The 25,885-nt window shown below is 41.8% G+C and overlaps 1 protein-coding gene across 25 annotated transcripts in view; it reads left to right on the forward strand.

The window, feature by feature from the left end:
- NRXN3 (neurexin 3) overlaps nt 1–25,885 on the forward strand; it is a 1,587,373-nt gene that overhangs the window by 111,722 nt on the left and 1,449,766 nt on the right. For 18 of the 25 annotated variants that reach the window (XM_019646240.1, XM_019646221.1, XM_019646235.1 and 15 more), the window contains exons 4-5: nt 5,487–5,516; nt 8,712–8,723. In XM_019646240.1, coding sequence (XP_019501785.1) covers nt 5,487–5,516; nt 8,712–8,723 — 42 coding nt within the window. The remainder of the gene's footprint in view (nt 1–5,486; nt 5,517–8,711; nt 8,724–25,885) is intronic. The other 7 variants (XM_019646239.1, XM_019646222.1, XM_019646227.1 and 4 more) reach the window with 1 other exon arrangement.

Genomic DNA, 25,885 nt, shown 5'->3' on the forward strand with positions numbered 1-25,885 from the left:
CAGGGTGCTGGCCCTAGGGCCGGCACGTGGCAGAGGGGTCGCTGCTGATGTGTACTTGGACCCTCTGTTTCTGAGTTGACAAGAATGCCTGTTTTCATTTTTGCCCCTTCCTCATCAACCACACACCCAGCCTAGATTCCTTTTCCTTCCTTACTAATTATATCCTTCTCCATTAAGGTTTTTGTGAGCATTATTTTCTGTATCTATATTGGAAAGCTAAATAGTTCCTTTTTTTTTTTAATGTAAAATTTTAGTTTAAGGTTAAAGATGCTTGAAAATAAAAAAAGAACCTCTAGGGTATCTTACTATTCCCCTCCCCAGTCCCCAGCTCTTCTAGGTTAAGACCCAGTGTTCCAGCCACTTTTTCTTTGAAGATTTATTTACTTACATGGGCACAGACCTGTTTTCCATGAAGGGGACGTGATACACCCTTGTATGGCCCCGACTTGCTTGTAGACCTCAGTCCTACCTTGTTAAATGCACCCTAGACATTTTTACTTGAGCGATTCTTCTGTTTCTTCAACTCATCGTGCCTGAAATTGAGCTCATTATTGACCTCACTCCAAATCCATTTCCCAGGCCCATCCCACCTTCGTATTTCTGACAATGCTTCACTCAGCCTTCCATCCTCTCCTCCCCTGCAGCGTCTCATCGGTCACCCAAAGCCAGTTGAATACTTTTTTCCCCTTTTTCTTCCCTCTGCCATGGTATTCATTTGGGCCCTTTGTTTATGACCAATCTTTCTGCCTCCGTCTCTTTTCCCTGTAATCCATCCTGTCCACACCATTGCCAAAGCAACCTTTCCCGACATCATTTTCCCTGCGTCATCCTCCTGCTCATGAACCCTCAGTGTCTCCCGTTAGCTGCAAGATCAAGTCCCTTTTCCATAGCCTGGAAACTCAAGGCCTCCATACAATGGCTCCATCCTTTGATCCTTAAGATCACCTTTCACTTCTCTCTGATGTGAACTATTTATATGTGTTCATACCTGCCACGTGTCTCGCTGTGTCCTATGTGCTTCTGGGAAGTTGAACAGGAAAGTCCTTGCAAATACATTTTGTGGTTTCGGGAAGTAGTGGTGCTCCCTGGAACGTTTCCTTTCTATCTATATTCTAAACCATCTTTCAAGGCCTATTACAAATTTTACTTTCCTCCAGAAACCTTTTCTGTGCATTCAGGGCCCTCCTCACTGTCCTGTTGTCCTTATTGTCTGAATTCGTCATTTGACACTTAACAATTAACCATTTGTTCATTTCTCATTCAATCACCAAACACATACTAAGCACCTACTGTGTGTCAGGCACTATGCTAAGTGTGGCCTCACACATTAGTGTATTTTTATAGCATAATAAAAATAAACAATAGCCCTTATATAGCCCTTACCACGTGCAGGCACAGCTTTACATATATTCATTTATTTAATTCTCAAAACAACCTATGAATTTGGCATTATTCAAATTTTACAGATAGGGAGGTCAGGGCACAGAGATGCTTAGCGACTTTCCTAAAGTCAAAAGCTAAAAACCAACAAAGTTGGGATTCAAACTTGGCTCTGAAGTCCTTGATCTTAACCCTTAGACTTTACCGTCAGGTACCAGTATATCTAAGTGTTTGTGTCAATGTAAACACACATACCTTCCTAGCTATGCTACAGGCCTAGAGGTTAGTGACCATGTACCTAGCTTATATCCCCACTACTTTATCCAGTCTTTGCATATAGTAGGTACTTGAATCTTTTGGTTGCTTGCTTCTTGTTTTGTGCATTCACTTTTGGGGAGCCTAGGATTATTGGTAGCAAGTAGTGACTTGGGTGGAAGAGGGAGAAACGAAATTTCAGAATACACCAGGACACCATGAAATTCTTGGTTTCCAGTTTTTAATTCTGCAAGCTATGAGGATAGGTTTGTACAAGGGAAGATCCTAATAAAAGCTGTTGAAAGTGGAATACAATTCTCTTCTCAGGAAGCAAAATAAAACTCAGACTATATTATGGTTACACAGTTTCTTCCCTCCTTCCAGCTGTATCCTGTTATACTGGTTCATGTCCCTTTAGCTTTAGTGCCTGCAAAACCGGTTTTGACATCAGGACCCCCAGGTCTGCATTCCTGGCCTAAGATTTCTAGTTAAGATTTTTACAAGTTGAAGAATATGGGCATTTTATGTGAGTTGTAATACTGCACCTACATATGTAGCTTAATGAAACCTGCTAAGTACATATTTGAATTTTAAAGACACAGGTGGTGGGTTATTTGCATTTTAAAAGGATTCTCCCTTTTACACTGCAGCATTCCATTAAATATCCAATACCTCTTACTGTATTATTCGTACAATTTAATTTACCAAAATTTGATTTATATGCCACTCTTAAGGGGTAGCTCTCAAGTTCTAGTGAGCAGGGGAATCACTTGGGCAACTTGTTTAAAATGCAGACCTTTTCCCAAACTCCTTCCCAAGTTTCTCATTCATTAGGTGTGGGGTGAGGTCCAGGGTCTTCCCTGTTCATAAGCATCCAGGTGGTTCATGTAGGTGGTGAGTGAAATTTCAGCAGGAAATACTGCTTTAGAGGAGCACGTGGAGCACATACATGGGGCCCAAGTGGAAAGCCTTCTTCAGGGCTTTGAATACCTCCTGACTACCAAGTGTCCTGCTTTTCATTTGGTAAATTTTTTTTTTTTTTAAGATTTTATTGGGGAATTGGGGGAGGGATCAGCATTGGGGAATTGAGGAAGGGGAACAGACAAGTTGCTGTCCTTTTGTTCTTCAGTCTAGTTGTGGAGGACGTCGCTTCACTGGCCCATGTTGGTATTGTGATCATTACGCTCTTCCTGGCTGAGGCAGGTCGGTTGCCAGCCATTGGTTGGCGGCTCACGCTGGCTGCTGGCCACTCATGCTGGCTGCTGGCCACTCATGGTAGCTTACGGCAGCCCACTGCAGCCTACGCCATTACCAGCGACTCATGGCAGCCCAGCTCCAGGTCGAGCTGTTGTTCACCATCTTAGCTGTAGAGGGCGCAGCGTCACTGGCCCATGTGGGATCCGAACCGGAGGCCCTGCTGCTCAGAGCTCATGCTCTCAAGCCAATTCTTAACCAGTGAGCTACTCAGATGTCCCAATTTGGTAAATTTTTGAAATATCTATTTGGGTCAGATAAAGACCAATCCACCTCTATAAGGTGGATTAGTATAAGGTGTACAATGTGTTGATTTCACACATTTATGTATTGCAAAATGATTGCCATCATAGCAATAGCTAACACCTCCATCCCATCCAATAATTACAATTTCTTTTTTTATGGTGAGAACTTTTCAAATCTACTCTCTTAGCAACTTTGCAGTATATAATACAGTATTAGCATCCTTCCATTTTTAACACTCTGTTTTACTCTTAGGTATCTCCTTGGGTCTTCCTTATTCTCATTTCTTTTTTTTTTAAGATTTTATTGGGGAATTGGGGAAGGGGAACAGTCAAGTTGCTGTCCTTCAATCTTAGTTGTGGAGGGTGCAGCTAGCTCGGCCCCAAGTCCAGTCACCATCCGGCCGCCCGTCGGCAGCTCAGCTCAAGGTGCCGTGTTCAATTTTAGTTGCGGGTGGGCATAGCCCGCCATCCCATGTGGGAGTTGAACCGGGAACCTTGCTGTGAGGAGCACGTGCTCGCACCAGCTGAGCCATCCTGCCACCTGTTGGCAGCTCAGCGGCAGCTCAGCTCAGGTGCAGCATCACTGGCCCATGTGGGAATCGAACCGGTGACCCAGTTGCTCAGAGCTTGCGCTCTTAACCAACTGAGCCATTCGGCCGGCCCCTTATTCTCATTTCTTAGCACTTGCAACCAACCCTCCTGTGTATAGTTACCTGCTGAATTCACACATGTGTTCTCTTCCCGTTTAGCTTCTCACATACCCCACCTGCTTGTCCCAGACCCCCGCTCTTAGTGCTTTTGATCTGGATGCTGAATGCTATGGTTTGGTCCAGAAATACCTGGCATTTTTGAAATAGTTACTTCTGCCGAAGTCTCTCTCAGCCAAATCTGTGGCCCATTTTTCTCTTTCTCTACTATCCCCTTCCAAGAAAAGACCAAAAATTATTTCTTTTAACAAAGCAAATCATGAGAATGACTTACTTTGGCATGATTCCAGTCCTCCATGAGTATTAATTCTAGGCCTTGAGGAACGAAGGCCAGAAATGCACATTTAAAATATGATTATAGTTTAATGAAATTTGTTTAAAAAATAGACTTTATGACATTTATGGCACATGTATCTATGTATTTAATATATCACTGATCTTTTAAAAGTCAGTTGCTTGACCCATATTTTGCCTCTGATTACTTTTCTAAATCTCTAGTAATCTCCAAAAACATTTAGAGATTTCCATACTTTAGAGATTTTTCTCCTTTATTAATCCCCTATATCCCTAAATTTCACTCTGGGTAAAGGTTCTCCAGCATGATCTGGATTTTGTCAAATACCCCCAGTAGCAATAAAAGCAATGGAAGAGCAAGTAACTGGCATAGTTTGTTACTGGTTGGAAATCTTTTCTTTTAATAGATTTATCAGGACTTATGTTTCCCTGGAAGTAATGAGCTCTTAATAACGTTGCTTGACTTCCAGAAGAACATAGCCAGAGGTTGTGCTGTTTGTGTATTAGGAGTCTGAATATGTGTGTGTGTGTGTGTGTGTGTGTGCGCGCACGCGCACACACACACACATCCATCTCACCTTCTTTAATCCACTCAGTGCTGGGCTAGGACTCCCTGATTAAAGGTGAGGGATGTTCTAGGAAAAGATGGTGGTGGAAAAGCAGTAAAGGGAAGGGGTGGTGTTATCACTGGGCTAAGATGTGAGTGGTAGTGGAAATAGTTTCAAGTTGTCTATGCAGCTCGTGCAAGCAGGCACTCATTCAGTGTGTTCAGTATCAATCAGTTTTTGTAGAAAAGAATATTGCATCTAGAACCACAACAACACAAAAGTTGGATGGTAATATCTGGATGGTGAGATTACAACTCAGTTGTTTTCTTTTTTCTGAATTTTCCGAAGTTACTACAGTGACCATGTATTACTATTAAAAGTAATTTGAAAGAAAGAAAGAAACCTATTTCGCCTGGCATCTTGAGTCTTTTTCCCAAGGGACCTACTAATCTTTAGTAGCTTTGTCTCCAATCCTACCTGTGGCACAGAACAACAGTGGAAGGAAAGTTCTCATGATAAGGCCGGGGGCAGTTAAGCAAACAAAAAATACTGTGTCGACTGGAGAGCTGGGCCTTTCAGTGCTGTTGCATGCTCCCCAGTGTGTGTGTGTGTGTGTGTGTGTGTGTGTGTGTGTGTGCGCGCGCGCGCGCGTGCGCACGCGCACGCGTGCCCCTGCCACCCCTCCTTCCACTCAAGAATTAAGAGAAGATTGCACTGCATTCAGAATTTTAACTTTGTCTTCTTTCTTTTTCCGTCTCCTTCCCATCTCCTCCTCCCCTTCCCCTGTCTTTTCCTTCCTCAAGGCCTCTCCCACCTCATGATGAGTGAACAAGGTAGGTGCTTTTTGCTCGTGGTGCTACAGCTGCCCGAATTGCTTGCCTTCGTGCCTCTGGCTGGTTGCTCAGAGCCTCATCGTCGTCGGCAGGCCATTTGCTGCCTGTCCCTCATGTTGTGGACCAGGCTGGCAGCAGGGCCACCCTGCAGTGGGGGACACCTTTCCTGATGCATCGTGGTTTCCCACCCCCATCACCCCCTTGGCTTCTCCATTCTGCACCACCATTTGTCATCAGGGTGCTGGCCCTGCCGGGCTGCCTCCAAGAGGGAAGCATGAAACAAGGCATGACGGGGTGATAATGGGGGTGAATGAAGCTAATTTCAGAGCAACAGAGCGGTTAACTTCCTCCTGCTCCTCCCTGCACCCCATGCTGGGGCCTGGGGTTGGGGGAGAGGAGCTGGGCTTCCCCCTGAATTTCGCTCAAAGTAAAGGTTTGTTTTTTGCCTCGCCCTCCATCCCACTGCCCATTGTAATGACTTTCAGCCCCTCAAGGTGAAAGGAAGCCCTTGGGGGTTGACTGTGTTCAGCTTTGTATAAAAGCAAAACCACCAAGAGAACATGCTAATGTCCTCATGGCAGGATTCTAACTCATTATACACCCTGAAGAAAGCTGCATATAAAGATCTGTAAATTCAGCATCTGCAACCTAAAATATTCAAATATGCAGGGAATGAACTGTGCAGGAAATTCAGCTCAGCGAAGCACAGGGTGGGCTGTGAATGAAGCCTTTTTCTCCTAAATAAAAATTTTCCACATTATCAGCCTAAATCAGGATTTGAGAAGTAAGCCTACTTAAAATTGTCTTTTCCTTTGCTGTCCAATTGCTACTATTGTGTTCCTTCTGAGCCTTGGGGGGATTGCAAGATTGGTCTGCCTGCCTTGCCCTCACATCAAAAGACTGTACTTTAGTTTCTCTTGTTTGTGTCTTTTCCAAATACACGGGGGATTCAGTGCCTCTTTGGAAGAAACCAAAAAAAAAAAAAAACCAGGGAAGGAGAGGTGCTTCCTCATTCTCCTGTTTTTCTTGTTCTTTGGAGGAGGGTGGGGGCAGCACTGAAGGCCCCGCCCACTGCCCCCTTATATGGCATCCCTCAGACAGTGTAGCCACAAAGGGGAAGACTGATCAGGTCAAGGAACCACCTGGGACTGAGAGACGTTTGTTTATCGCATCCACGGAGCTGTGCACAGTTGGGCAGTTGAGGGCATCCTGACTTGATAAGGCAGGGAAGGAGGAAGCACATTTTTCTAATAGAAGTGTATCCGCTCCACCTGAGCCAAGATCCACGCTTCAGGCTCCAGACATTTCAGTGGCGACACAGTCTGGTCTAGAGCAGACATCCACGAACAGAGCTGGAGGGAGGAGATCAGGCGAGTGGTCCAGTGTTAGACGGAGCTTTGGAAGAGGCTGGGATGAAGCCTCACCGTTCTTCTTGTCGGTGAAACTATCTGCCTACCAGGCGAAGTTATCTGCCAACAGCAGGTGACTATGAAGTGGATATGAGTGGGGGATGCTCTGATGTCAACCTCGTGTCCAGGTAGTTTGACAGAATTAAGCATAATTCTACGAAGTGGGAGGACCCGAGCTCTATGAATTGCTGGGATTCGGTGGCCCAACTGTGACAATAAGTTACACTTGTTTAGGCCTTCAGAGTCCTGATGAGGAGACCCCCTTCTACATTCTCTCACCTGTGCTCCCTGCTGCCCTCCAGGACTCCTCCCAGCTTTTAGAGTGGCTTGCAGGTCTGGGTGCATCACATGGCTGATGTCATAGGCTGGAGCCCAGGCAGATAGGATAGGCTGGTGGGGACTTCTTTAATTTCATTTAGGTTTATTTTAGACCCACTAATGCAGCACAGGTATTTTGGGAGGCTAGATCTCACCGAGGGTACGAAAAGCAAGTGGAGAACCTCGATTGTATACCTTGCCCACTTTTCCACCCACTACTCGACTTCTCTTGGGCACCCGGATTGATTGATGTGTACGTGGGTAGAGAACTCAGACCCACCCATGTACACACACTCTGGGGGTTAAGTCAGGTGTCTTCTAGAACAGGGGTCGGCAAACTTTTGAGACGGAAGAGCCAATCCTGTCCCTCACAACAATTTAAAAATTATTCGAGAGCCATAAAACAAATGAAATCACCATTACATGAATAATATCCTTTAAGAATTTTATAAATGTAACTATGATAGTTTTATTTTCATTTTCAATTTTACTTCAGAGCCACATGTACGAGCCCAAAGAGCCGCATGTGGCTCGTGAGCGCAGTTTGCGTCGACCCCTGTTCTAGAAAAAGAGCCTTTAGGCAACAAAATAGTGACAGACATGAATATGGTGAATTCCTCTTTAGGTTTCTAAGAGGTTACCAAGAAAGGTTGCAGAATTCTTCTGGGTGGTCAGTGCCACTAAGCTTTGAGGTTGCAACTTGCAGTTTAATCTGTTTTTAAGAAGGTCCTTTAACGGCATTCCTCCCCCTCTCCTGTTTTTCCGTTTCCCAGGCCTTTTCTGTTCTTGCCCTTGTGATGATTACCTAAAAAAAAAAATAATAACTCTACTTTCCACCAATACTGCTTTCCTTCTCCTTATTCCTTCACCACGAAATAAAGAGATTTCTATCTGGTTTTCACCGAATGTACAGATTTTGGTTTTGATGTACATAAACACGTGTGGAAATACTTCTGTATGTTGTATGTGCACCACCTACCCATGTATGTTACACTCTTGGTCCTCATGACTCATATAAACGTTGGGAAAATACAAGAGAACCTAGCTTCTCGGAGACTTTCCCTGACCAGTTTGAGATTGGGTAAGTGTGTGTAGTGTTGCATACATGTGTCTGTGCAGTGCGTTTGCATGTGGACTTGGTCATGTTTTTAAGGTGGGGACAGAGGAAACTCATGGGGAAACGCTTCAACATGAAGCTGATGGAAGCAGCTTCGCTGCTTTATGGCTGGTTTACGCTTTGCATTGTGTCTTTGTTTTGTGCTGCATTCTCAAGATATTGTACTTGTAGTGCTGTTACGTTACTGTTGTGGGTTTTTATGTGTGTTACATTCCTGTGTGCGTCTGCAGTGTGCTGATGTTTTACTCTCCCTTCTCTCTCTCTCTCCCTCTCTCTCTCTCTCTCTCACCGCCTCCATGGTGGACACCATGCTTCCTCTACTTAATTGGACCTTCCACTTCATTTCTGTAGGTAGAAGTAAAGGTAGAGATGATTTTCTTTTTATCATTATAACTGTCGATCTGCCTTTTGAAATACTCACGTATCCAAGGGGAATTGTTGATTCTTATGAATAGAGTCCAGATTGTAACTTAGTGCTTTTAACAACAACTAAAAAAACAAATAAAAAGCCAACACTATCGTTTCCCTTCAATGCATCTCATGTTTGATGGTTGGGGATGGTTCCGAGTTTGCCCACCTCCCACTAAATCCAGGATGAGCCTTATCCATTATGATATGCTGTTTCTGGCAGGAATGGGGGACTCTGAAAGTGATTATGCAGTGTGGGGAAGATATCTTTTACTTACTGCAGGATATCCTGAGAATCCCTCCTGATACATTTATTGAGGGAACAAGAGAGATGTGAAAAGATGCAGCAATGTTTCTATTACTTGGGAATAACCATTCCCTCACATCAGTGAGGGAACAGTGATATATAAGGAAGGGAAGGGGATTGGAAAATTGCTCGAAATTTTATTTTATGTGAACTTTGCGGGGTATTTATTTTTTGCCGGTCTTTTGGGGAGTGGAAATTTTCTGACTGGGGGGTGATGGGCTCAGGATGGTAGGATTGGGGGTGTGGAAGAACATAGGAATGGCAGTGCATTACATCGTAAGGTGAAAGTGGAGAAAGAGATAACACTTGATTTTCACTTACCAAGTCAACCTTTTGCCAGGTAGGCTGGGAAAGGAGCTGCGCTGAGTGGGCGGGCTTGCTCCAATGCTCTGACATGCCTTTCAGTGCCTCACACCTTTGGGTAGCACAGCTCACTCATGCATTCCTAATCAAAGCTGTCAGAGACCTGAGCCCGGAAAACCTGGCTCGCCAGCTAAATTGGATTAGCTGTTCAGGAGTGAAGGGAGAGGTTAATTGATAAATCATAAATATGTATCCGGTTCTCCCCTCCGCCTCCCCGACTCCCTAGCCCCCACCTCTGTGAAGCTGTGTGCCGTTGCTTCCTGCCAAGATCGGCTAATGACAGAAGTAGGAAATGTGAATTCTGGAGTGAGGATGTTAAAGAAAGAGGGGCTGACAAGTTATTGAAAATGCCGATGTGATGACTCGTCTGTGAGCTAGCTAGTCTCACTTGAGTTTCATGTGCTTTTCTGAAGTTTTTCAATGTTACGTGTGGTGACCTTGGAAGCAGCTCAGCCTTTTGGTTTTGGGGTTGGTTAATTGCCTATTCTTTGTATGCTAATCATGGGTGGGTTCATTTTCAGAAATCTGTCATGGGGACCCTTACCCCATTTTGAGCTTGGTACCTTTTAAAAGGAGGTAGGAAAGAGGGATGAAGGAGAGGAATAACGATTGAAAGGGTACATCGGGCTGTATTCTCCACCTCTTGACTTACTCTACTCAACCAGAGGCTGCCAGCGATCTCTTCATAGGCAAAGCCACCAATCTTTGCCCAGGACTCAACCTTTCTGAAGCATGTGGCACTGTGTCACCTGTCCCTCCTCCCATTCGTTTCTATGAGAATACACTACAGTCAGTGTCCCTTCCTTATCCCCCCTCCCCGTCTCTCTCCTTTTTTTCCCTAATCACCTAAAACATCCCATAAAATAGATGCTTTTAGTGGTTTTAGGTTTTGCACGTGGGTATCTGATTTTCCTTCTCTGGTTGCTACTGCTAACACTGATTGCTTCCTAAGTGCCATTCATTGTGCCACGTGCTTTATATGCCTTATCACACTGAATCCTCACAGCGGTTTCATGAGGTAGGTGATGGCGTTAGCCTTGCTTTATGGTTAAGTAGAACAAAGCTGAGAGAGTTTAATAACTGAAGTCGGACGGCTGAAGAGTGGAAATGACACCCAGAATCTGAGTCCCTACCCATGACACTATACTGCCCCTTGGATCCAAGGATGACCTCCCTGTATGCCTCTCGGCTACCTCCCTGGCACTGACCTATCTCAAGTTCCAGCCTGCCACTTTGCATTCTTGGTGACACATGTCTATATACATGTCCCACCAATACAGTCACCTCAGCATATCTAAAGTCAACCTTCTCACCATCTGGCCACAAACCAGCTTCCTTAGTTTTTTGTAAGTGGTGCCCCTGTCCTGCTGCTCACCTGAACTGAAACCTGGGAATTGCTCTCTATCCTTGTCCCTCTGGAACTTTCCTGTTCCCTGGCGATCAGTTGAGAGATGTTGAGATTCTCCTTGTGAGCGTCTCCTGCATCTCTTCTGTTAGCACTGCAGTTGGGTTCCCAGTTAGCCCTTGTTAGATTATTGCCCTAGCCTGATTAGCCTCCTGCCTCTCTTCCCTTCCGGTCTGTCCAACAACTGAGAGCTATTGAAGCTCTGCTGTCCACCCTTTGGAGTGTGGAATTAGCTATCTCAACTGCAAAGTTGTCTCTAATATGGCCCTGTTTACCTATAACCTTCTCTCCTCTTCATCTTAGGTGCAAAATCGCTGCCAAATAAGATACCAGATAACCTTACTGGACTTTTCCTTGTGTACTAGCTTTTCTTATCCTGCTTCTCTCTCCTCTAACAGCCCCTTCTCCCCTTTTTCTGTCCAATGCAATCATACATGGACTTCATTTCCGAGCTGGTGCTGTCCTTGAATGCTCCGTTCTGAGATGAGCTCTCCGTGTATCTTATATTAAAGTTAGTTGGGAATTGGGCCACTCCCCTCTACTAGATTGCAAGAAGACGACAAACATATTTATTTGTTGATGTCCAGATGTATCTAGCATTGTAGGTTGCATGTGGAAGGGACTCAAAAATCTCTAATCCTTATCCTGCTGTCAGTCATCTTCCTAAAAGTGAAAATAAAGCAAAATTAAAAGGAAATCGGATCATGTAGCTCAGCTGTTCAAAAGCTTTTGATGGATTCTCATTGCATAATTGTCAACGTGCCTTCTCAGCTTTATTTTCTACAATATCATGCCCACTCAGCACCGTTTCCCCTGCCAGTGCCCCAGTCACCTTAAGTCAACCACTCTGCCTGAATCCGCATGATGGTTTCCTGACTTTTGTCTTTTGCTCAAGCTCTACCCTCTCTCTTGAATGTCCTTCTTCCCGTTAGTATCCTTTAAGGTCCAAGCCTCCAAGGTCCACCAGACTTTGTGCTTTTGTATAAAGTACCTATGCCAAGCTGTCTTTAATCAGATTTACTCATGTGTTTCAGTCAACACCCCTCACCCCCTCCTTAAAGGGCAGAGGCTGGGTTTTGGCCATCTCTCTCACCCACACTGCACTTAGCTTAGCACTTTGTCCAGAGTTGTGCACCAACCTCTGCCCCTTATCACTACCCTCACTGCCCCCATCAACTGAGCAAAGGAGTCCCAGTGGGTCCTGGAGTAAGGCCAGATGTTCTGGCTCCATTTCTCGCCTCACCCAGGCCTTCTCTTGACCCTGTGTGTACAAGTGACAGGGGGAAATCGTCATAAATTACAACAGAATAAAAGTGGGAAAGGTCTTTGGATTTATTCTTAGGAGTTTGTCGAAGAAAAGAGTGCCTCAAATTTTGTCATTCTTTAAAACTGAGTGGTGAAGCAGTAAACTTGTAGTGGAAGTGACTGTGAAGTTAAATCCAGAAAACTGAGCAGGATGTTTAGGCTATAACGATAACCACCAGATTCAGGAGACCACTGGGTTGCGTTGAGCCAAAAGCAAATGCGGCTTTCTTTACCTATAATAGAAGTGGCTGACCGAAGGAGTTATTCAGCAACCAGCCTCGGTCAGCGTTTTTGACCTGATTTTGACAGCCTGTGTTTAAATGTTTAGAGTGTGTTTTGGCCTCTATCCCCCTTTCCTTGTTAAATTGGGGATTGCCCATTCTGGTGAGGTTACTAAGTACTTTCCCTTGAAACTGAACTTGGAGTAAGTGTTACAGAATCATATGCCTACAGGGGCCTGATAGGTATCATCAAGGAGCAGATCCCATGCTAAAAAAAGTCCTAGTGTAAGATAGATAATAGGGGGTGGTGGGGACTGTGGCAAACGAGAGCAGAAACCCTGTCAAAGGCAGCAGCCTCCAGCCCGCTCTAGCTGATTGCTGCCATGCAAGAATGCATGTCTGGTGTCACCAGACCCTCAAGATAAAACCGGAAGTGGATTTTATAAAAATGTCAGATCGTGGCATCCTTCTGTCTGTGTGCATGTGTTTTTTCCCATGTAGATGTGACCATTGGCCTTCCAATGCTGAGCTATTATAATTAACACTGGCCAAACTGGAAAGAGATAATCAAGCTACATGAACTTGAACATGATTTCATGTAGATCGTATTTTGCTAGTAATGACATTAAGAAAGCTGATTTGAGGAGTTGAGCCCCCTCTTGTCCCTGCTAGGACTCAAGAGCCCTGCAAATAAGTTACTGCTTTGATAGCCAACTGTTTATGCAAATTAGTAAAGGCAATGTCAGCTAGTAATTATGAAAATAAACTCATCTGTGCTCTATAAATATCTAATTATAATAAAATAGGAGCAATATTATAGTTCCATCTCTTGCCTCATCTGTTTCTCATCCACCACTGATTTGTCCTCTTGACAATGAATAAAATCACTTTGTTTTTAAAAAAAGCCTGTTTTCCATGTTTCGTTTTTTTCCCTTCTAATGTTTTGAAAGTCTGCAGGGGGAAAATAGATTTATTTTAAACATAAAAAGTGTAATTGCCTGATTTTAGCAACTGTTTTGTGACAGTGATGTCTTTAAAATGGTGCTTTAAAAATATGAAAAGTGTTTTTTTTCCTTTCCTTGTTTAGAAATTTTTATTGAATACCAAAGATATTTTTAGAACAGTTGTTTCTGGGAGCATTTTTAAAAATGTGTAAATGTGAACAGTAGATTTAGTAAAATGTACTATGATCAATGGGATGTTTCATGTTTCAATTAAATTCTAATTGACAACACATAAAGGAAATATTTCTCAGATTTCTAAGCGCTATATTTATCAATTTGGATTTATTGATTATGCACAGATTTTATGTTTGTGTGTATCTCTCTGTCTCTCTCTCTTTCTCTCTCTCTCATATATATAATATATATCATATACAGAGGATGCCAAAAAATGTATACACATTTTGAGAAAGAAAAAAACTGTATTAATTGTAATACTCAATACATACCGATAACAAAAGATGAACACAAGTCACTTTTGACTTCTGCAATTACAAGAGGTGCTCAAAGTGGTTACCCTCAGTGTCCAGACACTTCTGATTATGGTGAACTACTGCTTGAGCATAGATAACATCTCTGAAAACGTGTGTACATTCTTTTGGAACTCCTGATATATATACATATATATATATCGATATATACCGGGAGTTCCAAAAGAATGTATACGTGTTTTAAGAAAGGAAAAAACTATTAAAATTACACAGATGGTAACCACTTTGAGCACCTCTCGTAATTGCAGAAGACAAATGTGACTTGTATTCATCTTTTGTTATCAGTGTATATTGAGTATTACAATTTTAATACCGTTTTTTTCCTTTCTTAAAATGTGTATACATTATTTTGGCACTCTCTGTATATATATGATATATAATATATATGTGTATATATATATGGTTGTAGGAAAAGTCATGACACATTTTTGCAACAAAAAACATAGAAAAAATACATCATGACTTTTCCGACAACCCAATATATACACATATATATATATATTATATATATATATACATGTATATATATGTCATATATATATATACACACATATATGTCATATATATATGTCATAAATATATATGTCATAAATGCTTTCTCCTTGAAGGTTATTAGTGATCTACTTGTACAGACTTTTGCTTATCAAGCCAAGTTTGTTAACATTAGAGGATGTTTTGAATTAAACCTTATTTTCTAATTTATAAAGAATTCAAAACAGAAGTGTGGTGAAAAAAATAAGAGAACAAGCAAAGTGCGTCTCCTTTTGTGCTTAGGCTTGTGTACATCACAGTCTGTTTCTCAGGTGTGCAGGGCAGGGTATATGTATCTGGGTATAGTTACAGTTTCTCCAAATACATACTCATATTAATAGGTTTATACTGGTTGAATATGTTCTCACATGTGGCTTCCATCTGTAGTACTGAAAATAATCCAAATGATATGCACCTGAATTTAGCCGATTGTCAGCTTTAACATTTGAAAGCAATGTCTATTTGGCATTCAGCAAATATTGACCGAGTCTCAGATGTGTCTGGACAAGTGCTAGCTAGGTGTTCAGGACCCAGGGCTGACTGAGCAGAGAGGCACCCACCCTCTAATGCCTTGCTGGCAGTTCACAGGAGTTTGAAAATGGCTTTCAAAGGTAACAACCAGTTCTCCTCCTAAAGCCTTAGATACATTGTTTTCAACTTATTAATATTTATGCAGTTTTAAAATTAATTTTATTAATTTATTTTAAAGAGAAACTGTCAGGTAATAATTCAGCTAGTCAAATCACCCACTCTTGAAATTCTCAGAATCAGGCAAGAGAATATGCATTGTGTGTGAACACGCAGGGAATTTTTCATGTATGTGTACATTTATGTTTATGTTTATCTTTATTGAGGGATAGTGCACATCATGTAAAGTATATAAAATCCACACTCTTAAGTGTATAGCTTAAATATTTTTTAACCGATATACCCTCATTTGAATACCATCCAGATTGAGATACAGTGTATCCATCACCTCCACACGGTTCTGTCATGCCACTTTCTGGCGTTTATTTTTAATAAATACATTTATTCACACTCCCTCCACAACTGTGTGTATCCATGTAGTAATCAGCAGGCAGGCTCTAGATTGCTTTAATTTTCATTAAGTGGGATTAATTTTGTGAGAAGGAAGCATTGTGGTTTTCACTGTGTGTAAATAGAGGCAAAAGTGTTGCCCTTTGGTGGGGTGTAACCTGGCCCTGTTTTTGATGATGCTCAGGTTTTCCTCTGCACAAAGAGAATATCTAATTGATATTATTGGGTTTTTCTCTATTTTTTTTTCCCCTAAGGCATTTAGTGGCAAGTAGAACAGCAGAGGTAGAAAAGACCATATGCTTTGTAAAAAGCCAGACTAATAACACTTTTTGATGGATGTCTGATTTTAAAAGTGCCGCATCTTTCATTAAAATTTACATGTAAAGTAAGGGCAGGCGCGGTGACATGAAAGCTAATGCAACTTCCACATCTTGACATAATAACAATCACAAGAAACTGGAGATCCCAGATGGCAGCTTGGCCTTTGCCATCCTTTTAATAAGCTACTAACTGCTAATTATTTCACTCTTTTGGGCAAGTTAATTTACTGTTGACTCTTAAAGAGATACTGCTCTTTTTTTCCCCCCCATGCCACAATAAGCAGAGCCCTTTTCACCTGGAGCTGTGACAAGTGCTTCTGTGCAGGTTGGAAGCTTTCCAGCCAACTGTAAAAATGCTCGCAAGTATTGGGGTGGAAAATGTTGCTTAATAAACAATATTTTCTTGGATTTTTTTGAATTTAAAAATTTGGCTAAGGATCCATTGTGTGTGTGTGTGTGTGTGTGTGTGTGTGTGTGTGTGTGTGTGTGTAAAAACAATAGATCAATACAGGGAGAAGATCTGAAATTTGGAGCCTATTTAAGAGTGAAAGAACAGCTGCCTTTGAAATGGTTGCTAATTCTGACAATTAATGCTGTTGTGTGAGTGTGTGATTTTCTATAATAGCGGTTAGCAGGGATGATGGTGTGTAATGGCTCATTTCCTTGGCTTTATGGTAATGAGGACAGTGAAGACCAGCGTTCTGAAAGAGAAACAGGTCCCACATGCTCTGGAGCCCTTCTAAGAGAAAGCCTGTAAAACATGCTTTTTTTCTGTACCTTGACTTCCTGAGGATGATTTTATATTTTAGCACAGACACAGATTATTAAATGAATGATGTGCAAGTGGGCTTGGATGCATCAGGAGTGAGTGTTTGGAAAAGAACCTTGTTTGCAATTAGCTGCCTGACAATCAAAATATTTACTTAAAGATAAGCTAATGAATGTGCCTTGCAAATGCCTGCAGATCCGTTATTGAAATGAGAATCACTACTTTGGCTTGATACTATCCAAAAATAAATTGAAAAACTCAAATACGTGTGTGTGTTACACTTCTCCCAAAACAAAATAAAATGTGTATCAGACAACAAACAAAGGTAGGAAAATCTCTTGACCCATTTTCTTGAAACATTTAAACTGAATTTAGTGTGTTACTGTGATCAGTTGCTCCTTCATGTTGCTGTTAAGAATTGCTAAATGGCTTAAAATATGCATTGGAAAAACACATTTTCCAATTATTGGTGATATCTCTGAACGTGAAGTTGAGAGTGTGAGTTTTGTAGTCCAATATCATATCTGTAGTGATTTGTGTGTTATGCAGTTGATGGGAGGACTGTGGAACTAACTCAAATCCTAACAATTTGCCTATTGTGTAAGTCTAGAGGAACTGGAGATGTTTTAAATGTTATGTTTCTTTAAAACTAATGTATCATCCGGTTTCAAAATAGCCCCAAGGAAAAATATAAGTGAGTGTGAATTTAGAGAAGTTTTGTCATCTTTCAGAATCTGATATTATATAGCATGTTTAGCCAGGTGCCATCTTCTGAAAAAATTTGGTAAATGCTAATAATGTTTCAAGAAAAACTGTACTGGGGGAAATAAGTTCTCAAAACATAGGTTTAAAACAAAATTAAACAGGATTTTTTTTTACTGTAGGACTTCTCAGAGCCTTTGTTATGACAATGCAAATTATGAATCTCTAAGAAAGAAAATGTAGTTTCCAATGTTACCCAAATTTATTTGACATGAAATCCTTTTTATTGTAATTTCCATCTTGGATCAGAATAGCTAGAATTAAAACTAGTGTTCAGTTAAAAAACTTTGGGCAAGATAATTCTAAAGTATTTTCCAAGTCTAGAATTTGGATTGGCTTCAGTCAATCCTTTTCACTACATTTTCTGTTTCATTACCAATTATTTTATTACCAATCAGTAATAGTTTTTAGGATGGGTTAGTTTCAATAGGAAAATTATTATTTCCTGGTAATATGCGCAACACAGATGTTACAAATTGCAGTTTTAAAGACACTAGTCTTGTTAAAACACTTCCAGTTTGTATTGCCTAAGTACTTAAAGGGATATCCACATACTGTGTATAAACAGTGCTTTTGAAAACGGCCTGTGTAACTCTAGGAAGAGCTGATCTCAGCATAAGAAAAGTACTAGGAACTTTAAGTGTCATTTGCTTTGAAATTTCGAGCAGGTCAACTGTCACCGTGGTTATTTCTCCACTGTATATCTAAGGTCATTCATTCTATCACTCTGGGAATTTGGCTATCAACAGCTTCTTTTTTTCCAGACAGTGAGTATGTAGGTGAAGTAACTTCTTCCTGGTAAGAATTACTTGTGTTTTGTTTAGAAATCATTGGCTCGGCTAAAGATTTTGTGGGCTCTCACTTTGCAAGGCTGAGGACTTTGTCCTGTTTATGTGCAGTTTGCTCAGTATGAAGTGACTGCCGTTCATCCATTTGTAGTAGATTATTTGCCTGGGGCTGTTCATCTGGCCATGGAGAGGTAGTTTGCTGAGCCAGCCGTATTCTCCCTCATTTCCCCAAGTGACCAATAATGGGCATTTACAAATGCCCGTGGCCAAAATTGCTATGGGTGAGGTTCCCAGGTCTAAACTAACTGATCCATGTGCAAATTGAGCCTGGAGAACCAGATATCCAGGTGTGATTATTGTAATGCAGGGTCAGCACTGTGGAATAAGACCAGTACTAGGATAAATGTCAGAAGGCGAAGTTCAGGATGCTGGGGAAGAAAACATGGCAGATTACATACTGCTGTTAGTGCCTGACACTTACAAGCTGTGGACATTTGTTAAGCCTTGTTATCCTAATAAGTAAACTGGGAACAGTAATACTACCCACTTCCCAGACTGCTGGAAGGAACCATTGAGACAATGGATACAAAAAAACTTATGCTAGATCTTGGATCTAATATAAATAAACATTTGTTTTCATCATCATAAATACATCTTATCAATATCACCGTAGGCCTGAGAACTTCGAACAAATTAGATCCATCTTTTTGCCCTACTTGGGAGGTCTGTTCTGGGTAGTAATTGATATCTCACACATGAAAATGCTGTGTAAATTAAAGTGGCATCATGCAACATTAAGGAATTAGTAGTCCATGAGACTGTAAGTACCACAAAATCAGGGGCGGTATCCATGTTGCTCACCATGGTATATCCAGTGCTTGTAACAGTGCCTGCTTCATAGTGGAAACCACTCCGTAAATACTTGTTGAATGGGCACTAGGAATCGTTGAGGTAATAACTCTTAGCAGAGTTCAGTATCACCCACAGCCCCGAGCCTCCCATTAGAGTTTCAGCAGAAGGTTTTTGGGCACCTCTATTGCAAGAGGGAACAATTGGCCTCTTCCTTTAGAGCCTCCCACAATAATAATAGTAATAATAATAATAATAATAATAATAATAATAACAATAATAATGCCATCCTGATAAAACCTGTTTGTTCTCTAGGTCTTTGATGGATGTGTTTGCTCTTTTTGTGTGCACAAAGTGCTGTGGGATCTCCTGATATTATTTGATGAAACTATATGAGCCATGAAGACAACAAAAATATTGAACCAAGAGTTACTTTCTAAAAAAAAAGGTTGATTTGCTTCCCCAAATCTTAGATGCATATCATTTCAGAGCCCAAAGGAAGTTAGAGTTCCTTTAGTCCATCCCGTCATACTTTTGTGGATGACAGAACACATGCTGAGAGGGCATACGTGGTATGTTTGTCGCTGTGCTGGTAATTCATGGTGATGTCGGGCTGGGCCCAGACTTTCTGACTCCCAGTGTCATTTGCTTTCCCATCCCACCAAGTTGCCACTAAGGCGCAATCAAGCTGCCTTGGTCATCTTCACTGCGGGAGTAGCATTTGTGATAGGTCATCCACAGGCGGCTGAGATTAGTATCGATAGTGTCATGTAAGAAAGGCTCTGGAGATATCAGAGTGCGAGCATTGCAAACAAGGTGGTCTCTTAAGTAACGTGACTGCCCTGAGAACTGATCCAACCCCAGCTTTTGGAGTTGTTGGTAAGTTGCTGTGACTTTCAGGATTTTATAATGTACCACTTCTGGACTTGCCCTGTCGACTGCTTTGTCTCGGCTGAAGTAAGATGGTGACACCAGTTGACTTGCTTTTACACCCATTTTTTTTTTTTAATCTTTTTACTGCCCCATGTTGATAGTTTATAACAGAGTGGATTTGAGGAAATTCACTTGGGACTAATTTAAAAACTGTTGCTTAATACTTTTTTTCCACTTCCTTTCTTCCTTTATAGAATAGTATAGTCATTTTATTTACATTTTATTTTTAACTACAAGGAGAAATTCATTTTCTCTCAAGTAAGAATGCATTATCTTTAAGCCAATATCATTCATTTGTTTTCTTTTAAAAGTATATTTTCCCTTTCAGGGTTTGCTGTGAGTCTGGTGGGTTAAGTTTAGTGCCTTTCCATAAGGCAACTTTGGGGGATGGTTGATCAGGACATAAAATCTGCTCCTAAATTGTTGCAAAATAGCCTTCCTTCAGACCGTTTTGATCATGAGGGCTCTCAAGTGTCAAAGTCATTTGGAGAACTAGATGGATAAAATGCATGAGTACTAAGCTTTTTTTCCAGGATAGAATAAATAAATGTGTTTTCTGCTATGTGCTCAGCGTTAATAGTGATTTGTTAAAAGGAAAAAAGAAAGGCAATGATATTAAATATTTACAAGAGTGATTTAGTTGTATTATCTTGTGCTCTGAATCTCTGTGTAATAGTGAAATCAGTTACTGTTGAAATAAATGCCATTAAGCCAGTGGTAGTGTGAAGGTCACTGCCTAGGCAAGGTTAAAGTAATTTGTGGAGAATAATGATTTTTGTCAACTTTCCAGATCCCTTCCTGTTTTTGTCGGCTTCCCTCCAAAAATAATAGGAAAAAAAATACATTTGAGGGTTCACAGGCTCACTCTCTCTTGCATCCTTTATGCCCTTTCTGGCCAACTCAGTAGCTGGAAGCCTTTTATGCATTTTTGTTTTATCCGTTGAGTGGCCAGAGGCAGGGCTGCTCTCCCTGGAGATGAGCAGTTATGTTTCTGTGTCCCGGCTCTCCCGTCGGCCCTTGCTTGGCAGTTGGTTTTGGAGGAGAGGACCAGCGCCTCTCTTTTCTTGTTTATCTTGTAAGAAATCATCCTCCCGTTTCTCTACCAATTCCTCCACTACCTAAAGCAAAGATTTTTTTTTTTAACTTTATTCTCTATGTCACGTTAAAGAAATGTCTTTATGCTTGCATGGTATTGTCCCCATTTTCACAGACAAAAAAACAGAAGTCCAGGGTTACAGAACTGATTACAGAGCTGGTAGCAGAACCAAGGTTAACTTAGTTTTGCCTGACTCCAAAGCCTAAACTGATTCTATATGTCATACCATCATTTTAATCAGTTTTACTGTACCTCAGTTTTCTTTTCTGCAAAATGGGGATAATAATACATTATTGCAATATATTTTTATATATAGCATGTTATAACACTATTCTTATTGTATATAGTATGTTGTAATAATGCATATAATATTACATATAATATATTATAAATAATACATTCGTTTACTTTTGGTAAAATTGAGAAGTAAACGAACTAACACATTTAAGTGCATAACAAGATTTCTGGCTTTTGCTACAGTTTTAATAAATAATATCTTCCTTTTACTCTTGACAGTAACACTAAAGTATAATTGAATTTAATAAGCATTGAGCACAAGGGATACACAAAATGAATAAAAATCAGTCTTTGTTCTTAAGCAGAGCTCAGAATTTAGTAGGAGGAAAACACCTATGTAATGAATTCCAAAAGCTATTTATATATTTTTTTCTCTTGTCTGGGGCTTTGTCTATACCAAAATCTGCTTAAAATGTGAGAGCCTCTTTCTGAAGACAAGTAGTTTCCTGTGGGGTTGAGATGTCATACTGACGTTACTGTGGCAGCTACTTGTGACTTGTTTCCCAATTAGTCTGTGTTTACTTGATCCTAAAGTCTGGAGAGTGGGTTGGGAAACAGAGAGGTACAGGGAGGTAGTGGTATGTTTTAAGGTAGGATAGTTGCTATGACAAAGAATTCCCAAGTCCCAGCGGCTTAATACTAACCAAAGCTTTACACTCACATTACAGTTTACAGTAGATTGGTGTGTGGTGTAGGAGGGATCTCTGCTCCATATCATCATTCAGGCACCTTCCATCCTGTGGTTTTGTCATTTTCTAGAACTTCCTCCTTCACTGCATTCAATTGTCCCGGTGGGGGGTTGGGAGGGACGGTGGGAGGGAGAGAGGGACAAAGAGATAGAGATAGAGATGGAGATAGAGATAGAGATAAAGATGAGAGAGAGAGAGAGAGAGAGAGAGAGAGAGAGAGAGAAAGAGAAAGAAAGTGCGTGCCACTAACTATTGGCCAGACTCAATTACGTGATCCCACCTAACTGCAAAGGAGGTTGGGAAATGTAATTTAGCTATGTGTCCAGGAGGAAAGGGAACGGGGTTTGGTGGATACAATGGCAGTCTGTCTCAGTGGGTGAGTTGTATTCTATTTATCGTCTTATGTCATGCCTGCCAGCCTTCTTTAGCTTACCTTTGCTCAAACAAACTAAAATGCCTCTATAGTTTTTATGACATAGAGGATCTCTGCTCATTTCTTTTCCTATAATATACATGTATGTCTATGTATTTCATTTTAAACAAAACCCTACAGAGTTACAGTGATGTTTCTCAAAGCCATAAGAATCACCCAGGGGACTTGTAAAACTAAAGGCTTTGAATTCCCACCTTAGCTGCACAGAACCTGCAGGTCTGAGTGATTCTTGTGATCAGGTGAGTGTGAGACACACAGTGTTACATCCCAAATTCCAAGGAATCAAATAAAAAAGGAAGTGTATGAGACTGCAAAATTTATCGTGTTGAATTTTATATAGCTTAACACAAGTTTTGCCTTTATCTTAGTTTATAAATCTATTTGTTACGCACAGATTTTTGTTGTAATTTTTAAGGGCTTTAATCTCTGTCTTGCGTCATATCATCCATAAACCCAAAGCTATAAGCATGGTTGGGATCTTAGCCAGGGTTGATGGAGTGAGGCCAAAAGCCTGATTCAATTGGATTTTATTTTATTCTGATCACTGCATCTCTTTTCCCCTTTTCATCACCCAACAGGGGACACCCTGGGTTAAAAGAATTTTCTTGTTGCATTAAGACAATAAATAGGAGTTCACGTTTGATAGGCCTGCTTATTACTTGTGCCTGAATTGTGAATAGTTAAATGATGACAACCATTTTCGTTTCTAGATTTGTATCATCTTACTCTACGTAAGGAACTATAAAAACGACGATATTTTGAAATGCACCCCCTTCTTGTAAAGCTGTGCCTTTATCCCTCGTTGAGAGCAGTTGGCCACATTGTACTTCTGGAATGGATGTCAGAGTGTGGATAATTCTGGGCTTGTGATTTTTTTTTTTTTCGTTCTCCTATTTTATCTGCCTCTTTTTGTGTCTTTGTGTGCAAGGCTGTGATTACTATTGAGTTTTTCTCTAAATGCCGGCAATTATCTCACAGGTGGAGGGATTAGGAAAGAGCTGGGAGAATTGTACTGGGATTAGAATAAAGCCTCCCCCAACTCACTTTAAATGTAGTGAAGAAAGGAGTGCAGACTTGGAGGGGTGGGCAGAACTGGGGGTGGGAGCGGGTGGGCTATTTGCTTCTGATATGTAAATCCCTAGATGGAGTGAAAGCAGAAATTCCTGATGACAGAAGGAGGAAGTGAGAGCCTGGTTTGGGGTGGTTGTTTCAGAGAGCTGGGAACGCAGGCAGGCAGGGCAGCCCCTTTTCTGTTCCTTGGCAGCTTGTTTATTCAGTCACTTTTTGTGTGTGTCTGACAATTTGTTTTTGGGGAAGAAGGGAGCCGGGAGTGTCTAATATATGCCCAGGCCAAGGGAATTTTGGTGAGACATTATCTTTCTTCCCAGCAGGGAAAGATTTATTAACTGAGTATGTCAGTTGGGATGCTTTTCAGCTGCAAATAACAGAACTTTCAGCTCAACTGCCTTATAACAAAGGGAATTTACGGGCTCAGTTTCTGAAAAGTCTCGTAACTCAGTTTCTGAAAAGTCTCGTAACTCAAATGATAGGACCGAGACCTACTGTCTCACTTCACCCGTTTTTTGGCTTCACTTTCTTGGTGTTGGCTTCTGGTTTGGTAGGCTACCTCGCTTATGATCCGAGATGGCTGATGGTGATTCCTAGGTTGTTCCATCTGCTTTTTGGTTCTTGTAAGTAAAAAACGTGTACCTCTCTTGCCAAGCAATCCCACAAAAATCCTGGGGCTTCGAACTCATTGGACCAATTTAAGTCACATGATCATCTCTGAAGCAATCACTGTAATCAGAGGGATGGGTTTTGCTGGTAACTTAGGTCTGAGTCATGTGCTCAGTGAGATTTTAGAATTAGAGGAAAGTGTTCACTTTTCCTACAGCCCATGGAATTCAGAGGGAGGCTGGGTATTTGACCCAAAATTTTGGGAATAGGGGGATGGATATTGGGTAGCAAATGTCAACTACATCTGAATAGAAGAATTTTACAAATCTGAAACCAAACACAATTAAGTTCTTTAAAAGGAATCAGGAAACTTTTGATGTGCATCTTTCACCCTCACCACCTGGCTGTCAGGTGGTCCTATTTCACATGGGTGGGGGGATATGAAAGGGGGACCAGCTGAAGCTCCATTTAGAAGCAGAGATCTGGGAGAGGAAGGTCATCGGTATCCTGGCATCTGTGTAATCAGGGAGTCAGCCTCTTGGGATCTCAGTTCACTCATGTGAAAAGAGGCAGGGAAATATCCACAGCAGTGGAGTGAATGCCGGGTCCAACTTGCTTTAGGTAAAAACTGTTCTGATGGAGTCTTCTCCTTCTGCCTTGATCTCAGGCCTCTGTTTAGGTCACCTGACATGGATTGCTATTGATGGATAGTTGAGTGAAGCAGCCCTCTAGTCTCAAGTGTGTTTTTAACAGAGTCACTCTCAGTAAATATCTCTTTCTCAAATGCCTTGTCTCATTCACAGAGTCTTCCTTTTTAGCTGCTGCTTAATCAGTGGCTGCCCCTTAGCACACTGACCTAATTCTCAACCACACATTTCATCTAGGCTTTTGAGGTGGTGCCTCCCCTGTGTCACTGCTGGTGTTAGCTCCACCTTGACCTGTGCTCGTTATGCCCATCGCCTGCCTTACACCCTGGTGCAGCAGGGGCCTTTGGCCAAAGGGTAGCCAGGGTGCCAGGCAGAACAGAATGAGTCTTTAGGTACAGCGGCTGGAAGGATGTGGTTCTTATGACTTCCAAACCAAGCACCACAAGGGCAAAGCTCCCTCTTGAATGGGCTGCCACTCAGCAAGAAGGTTGCACCTGACCTTTCTCAAACTGCTTTCTAGGCCAGTGCTTCTCACAATTTAATGTGCATATACATCATCTGGACATCTTGTTAAAATGCAGGTTCTGATGGGGGAGGACGGGGGTGGAGCCTGAGATGCTGCATTTCCGACAAGCTTCTTGGGGTTGCCCGTGATGCTGCTGGTGTGGGGACCACACTTTGGAGGAGCAAGTCTTTTTTTTTTTTTTTTAAAGTTGTTTTTTTTTTTGTTTGTTTGTTTGTTTTTTATTGGGGAATTGGGGGGATGGGAACAGTGCTGGGGAATTGGGGAAAGGGGAACAGACAAGTTGCTGTCGTTTTTGTTCTTCAGTCTAGTTGTGGAGGATGTTGCTTCACTGGCCCAAGTTGGCACCATCATTGCGCTCTTCCCGGGTGAGGCAGATCAGTCGCCGGCTTCTGGATGGCCGCTCACTGCGGCTGCTGGCCGCTCACGCTGGCTGCTGGCCACACATGGTAGCCCATGGCAATCCACTGCCACAGGGACTGCAGCCCACGCCGTCACCGGCGACTCATGGCAGCCCAGCTCCAGGTTGAGCTGTTGTTCAGCATCTTAGCTGTGGAGGGCAGTGTCACTGGCCCTCATATGTGGGATCCAAACCGGGGCCCTCTGGCGTCCCAAGCCAGTTCTTAACCATCGCGCCACTCGGCCGGCCCAGGAGCAAGTCTTTAAGGCCAT

Source organism: Hipposideros armiger, unplaced genomic scaffold (genome assembly GCF_001890085.2).
Source record: "Hipposideros armiger isolate ML-2016 unplaced genomic scaffold, ASM189008v1 scaffold_99, whole genome shotgun sequence".
Classification (NCBI taxonomy): Eukaryota; Metazoa; Chordata; class Mammalia; order Chiroptera; family Hipposideridae; genus Hipposideros; species Hipposideros armiger.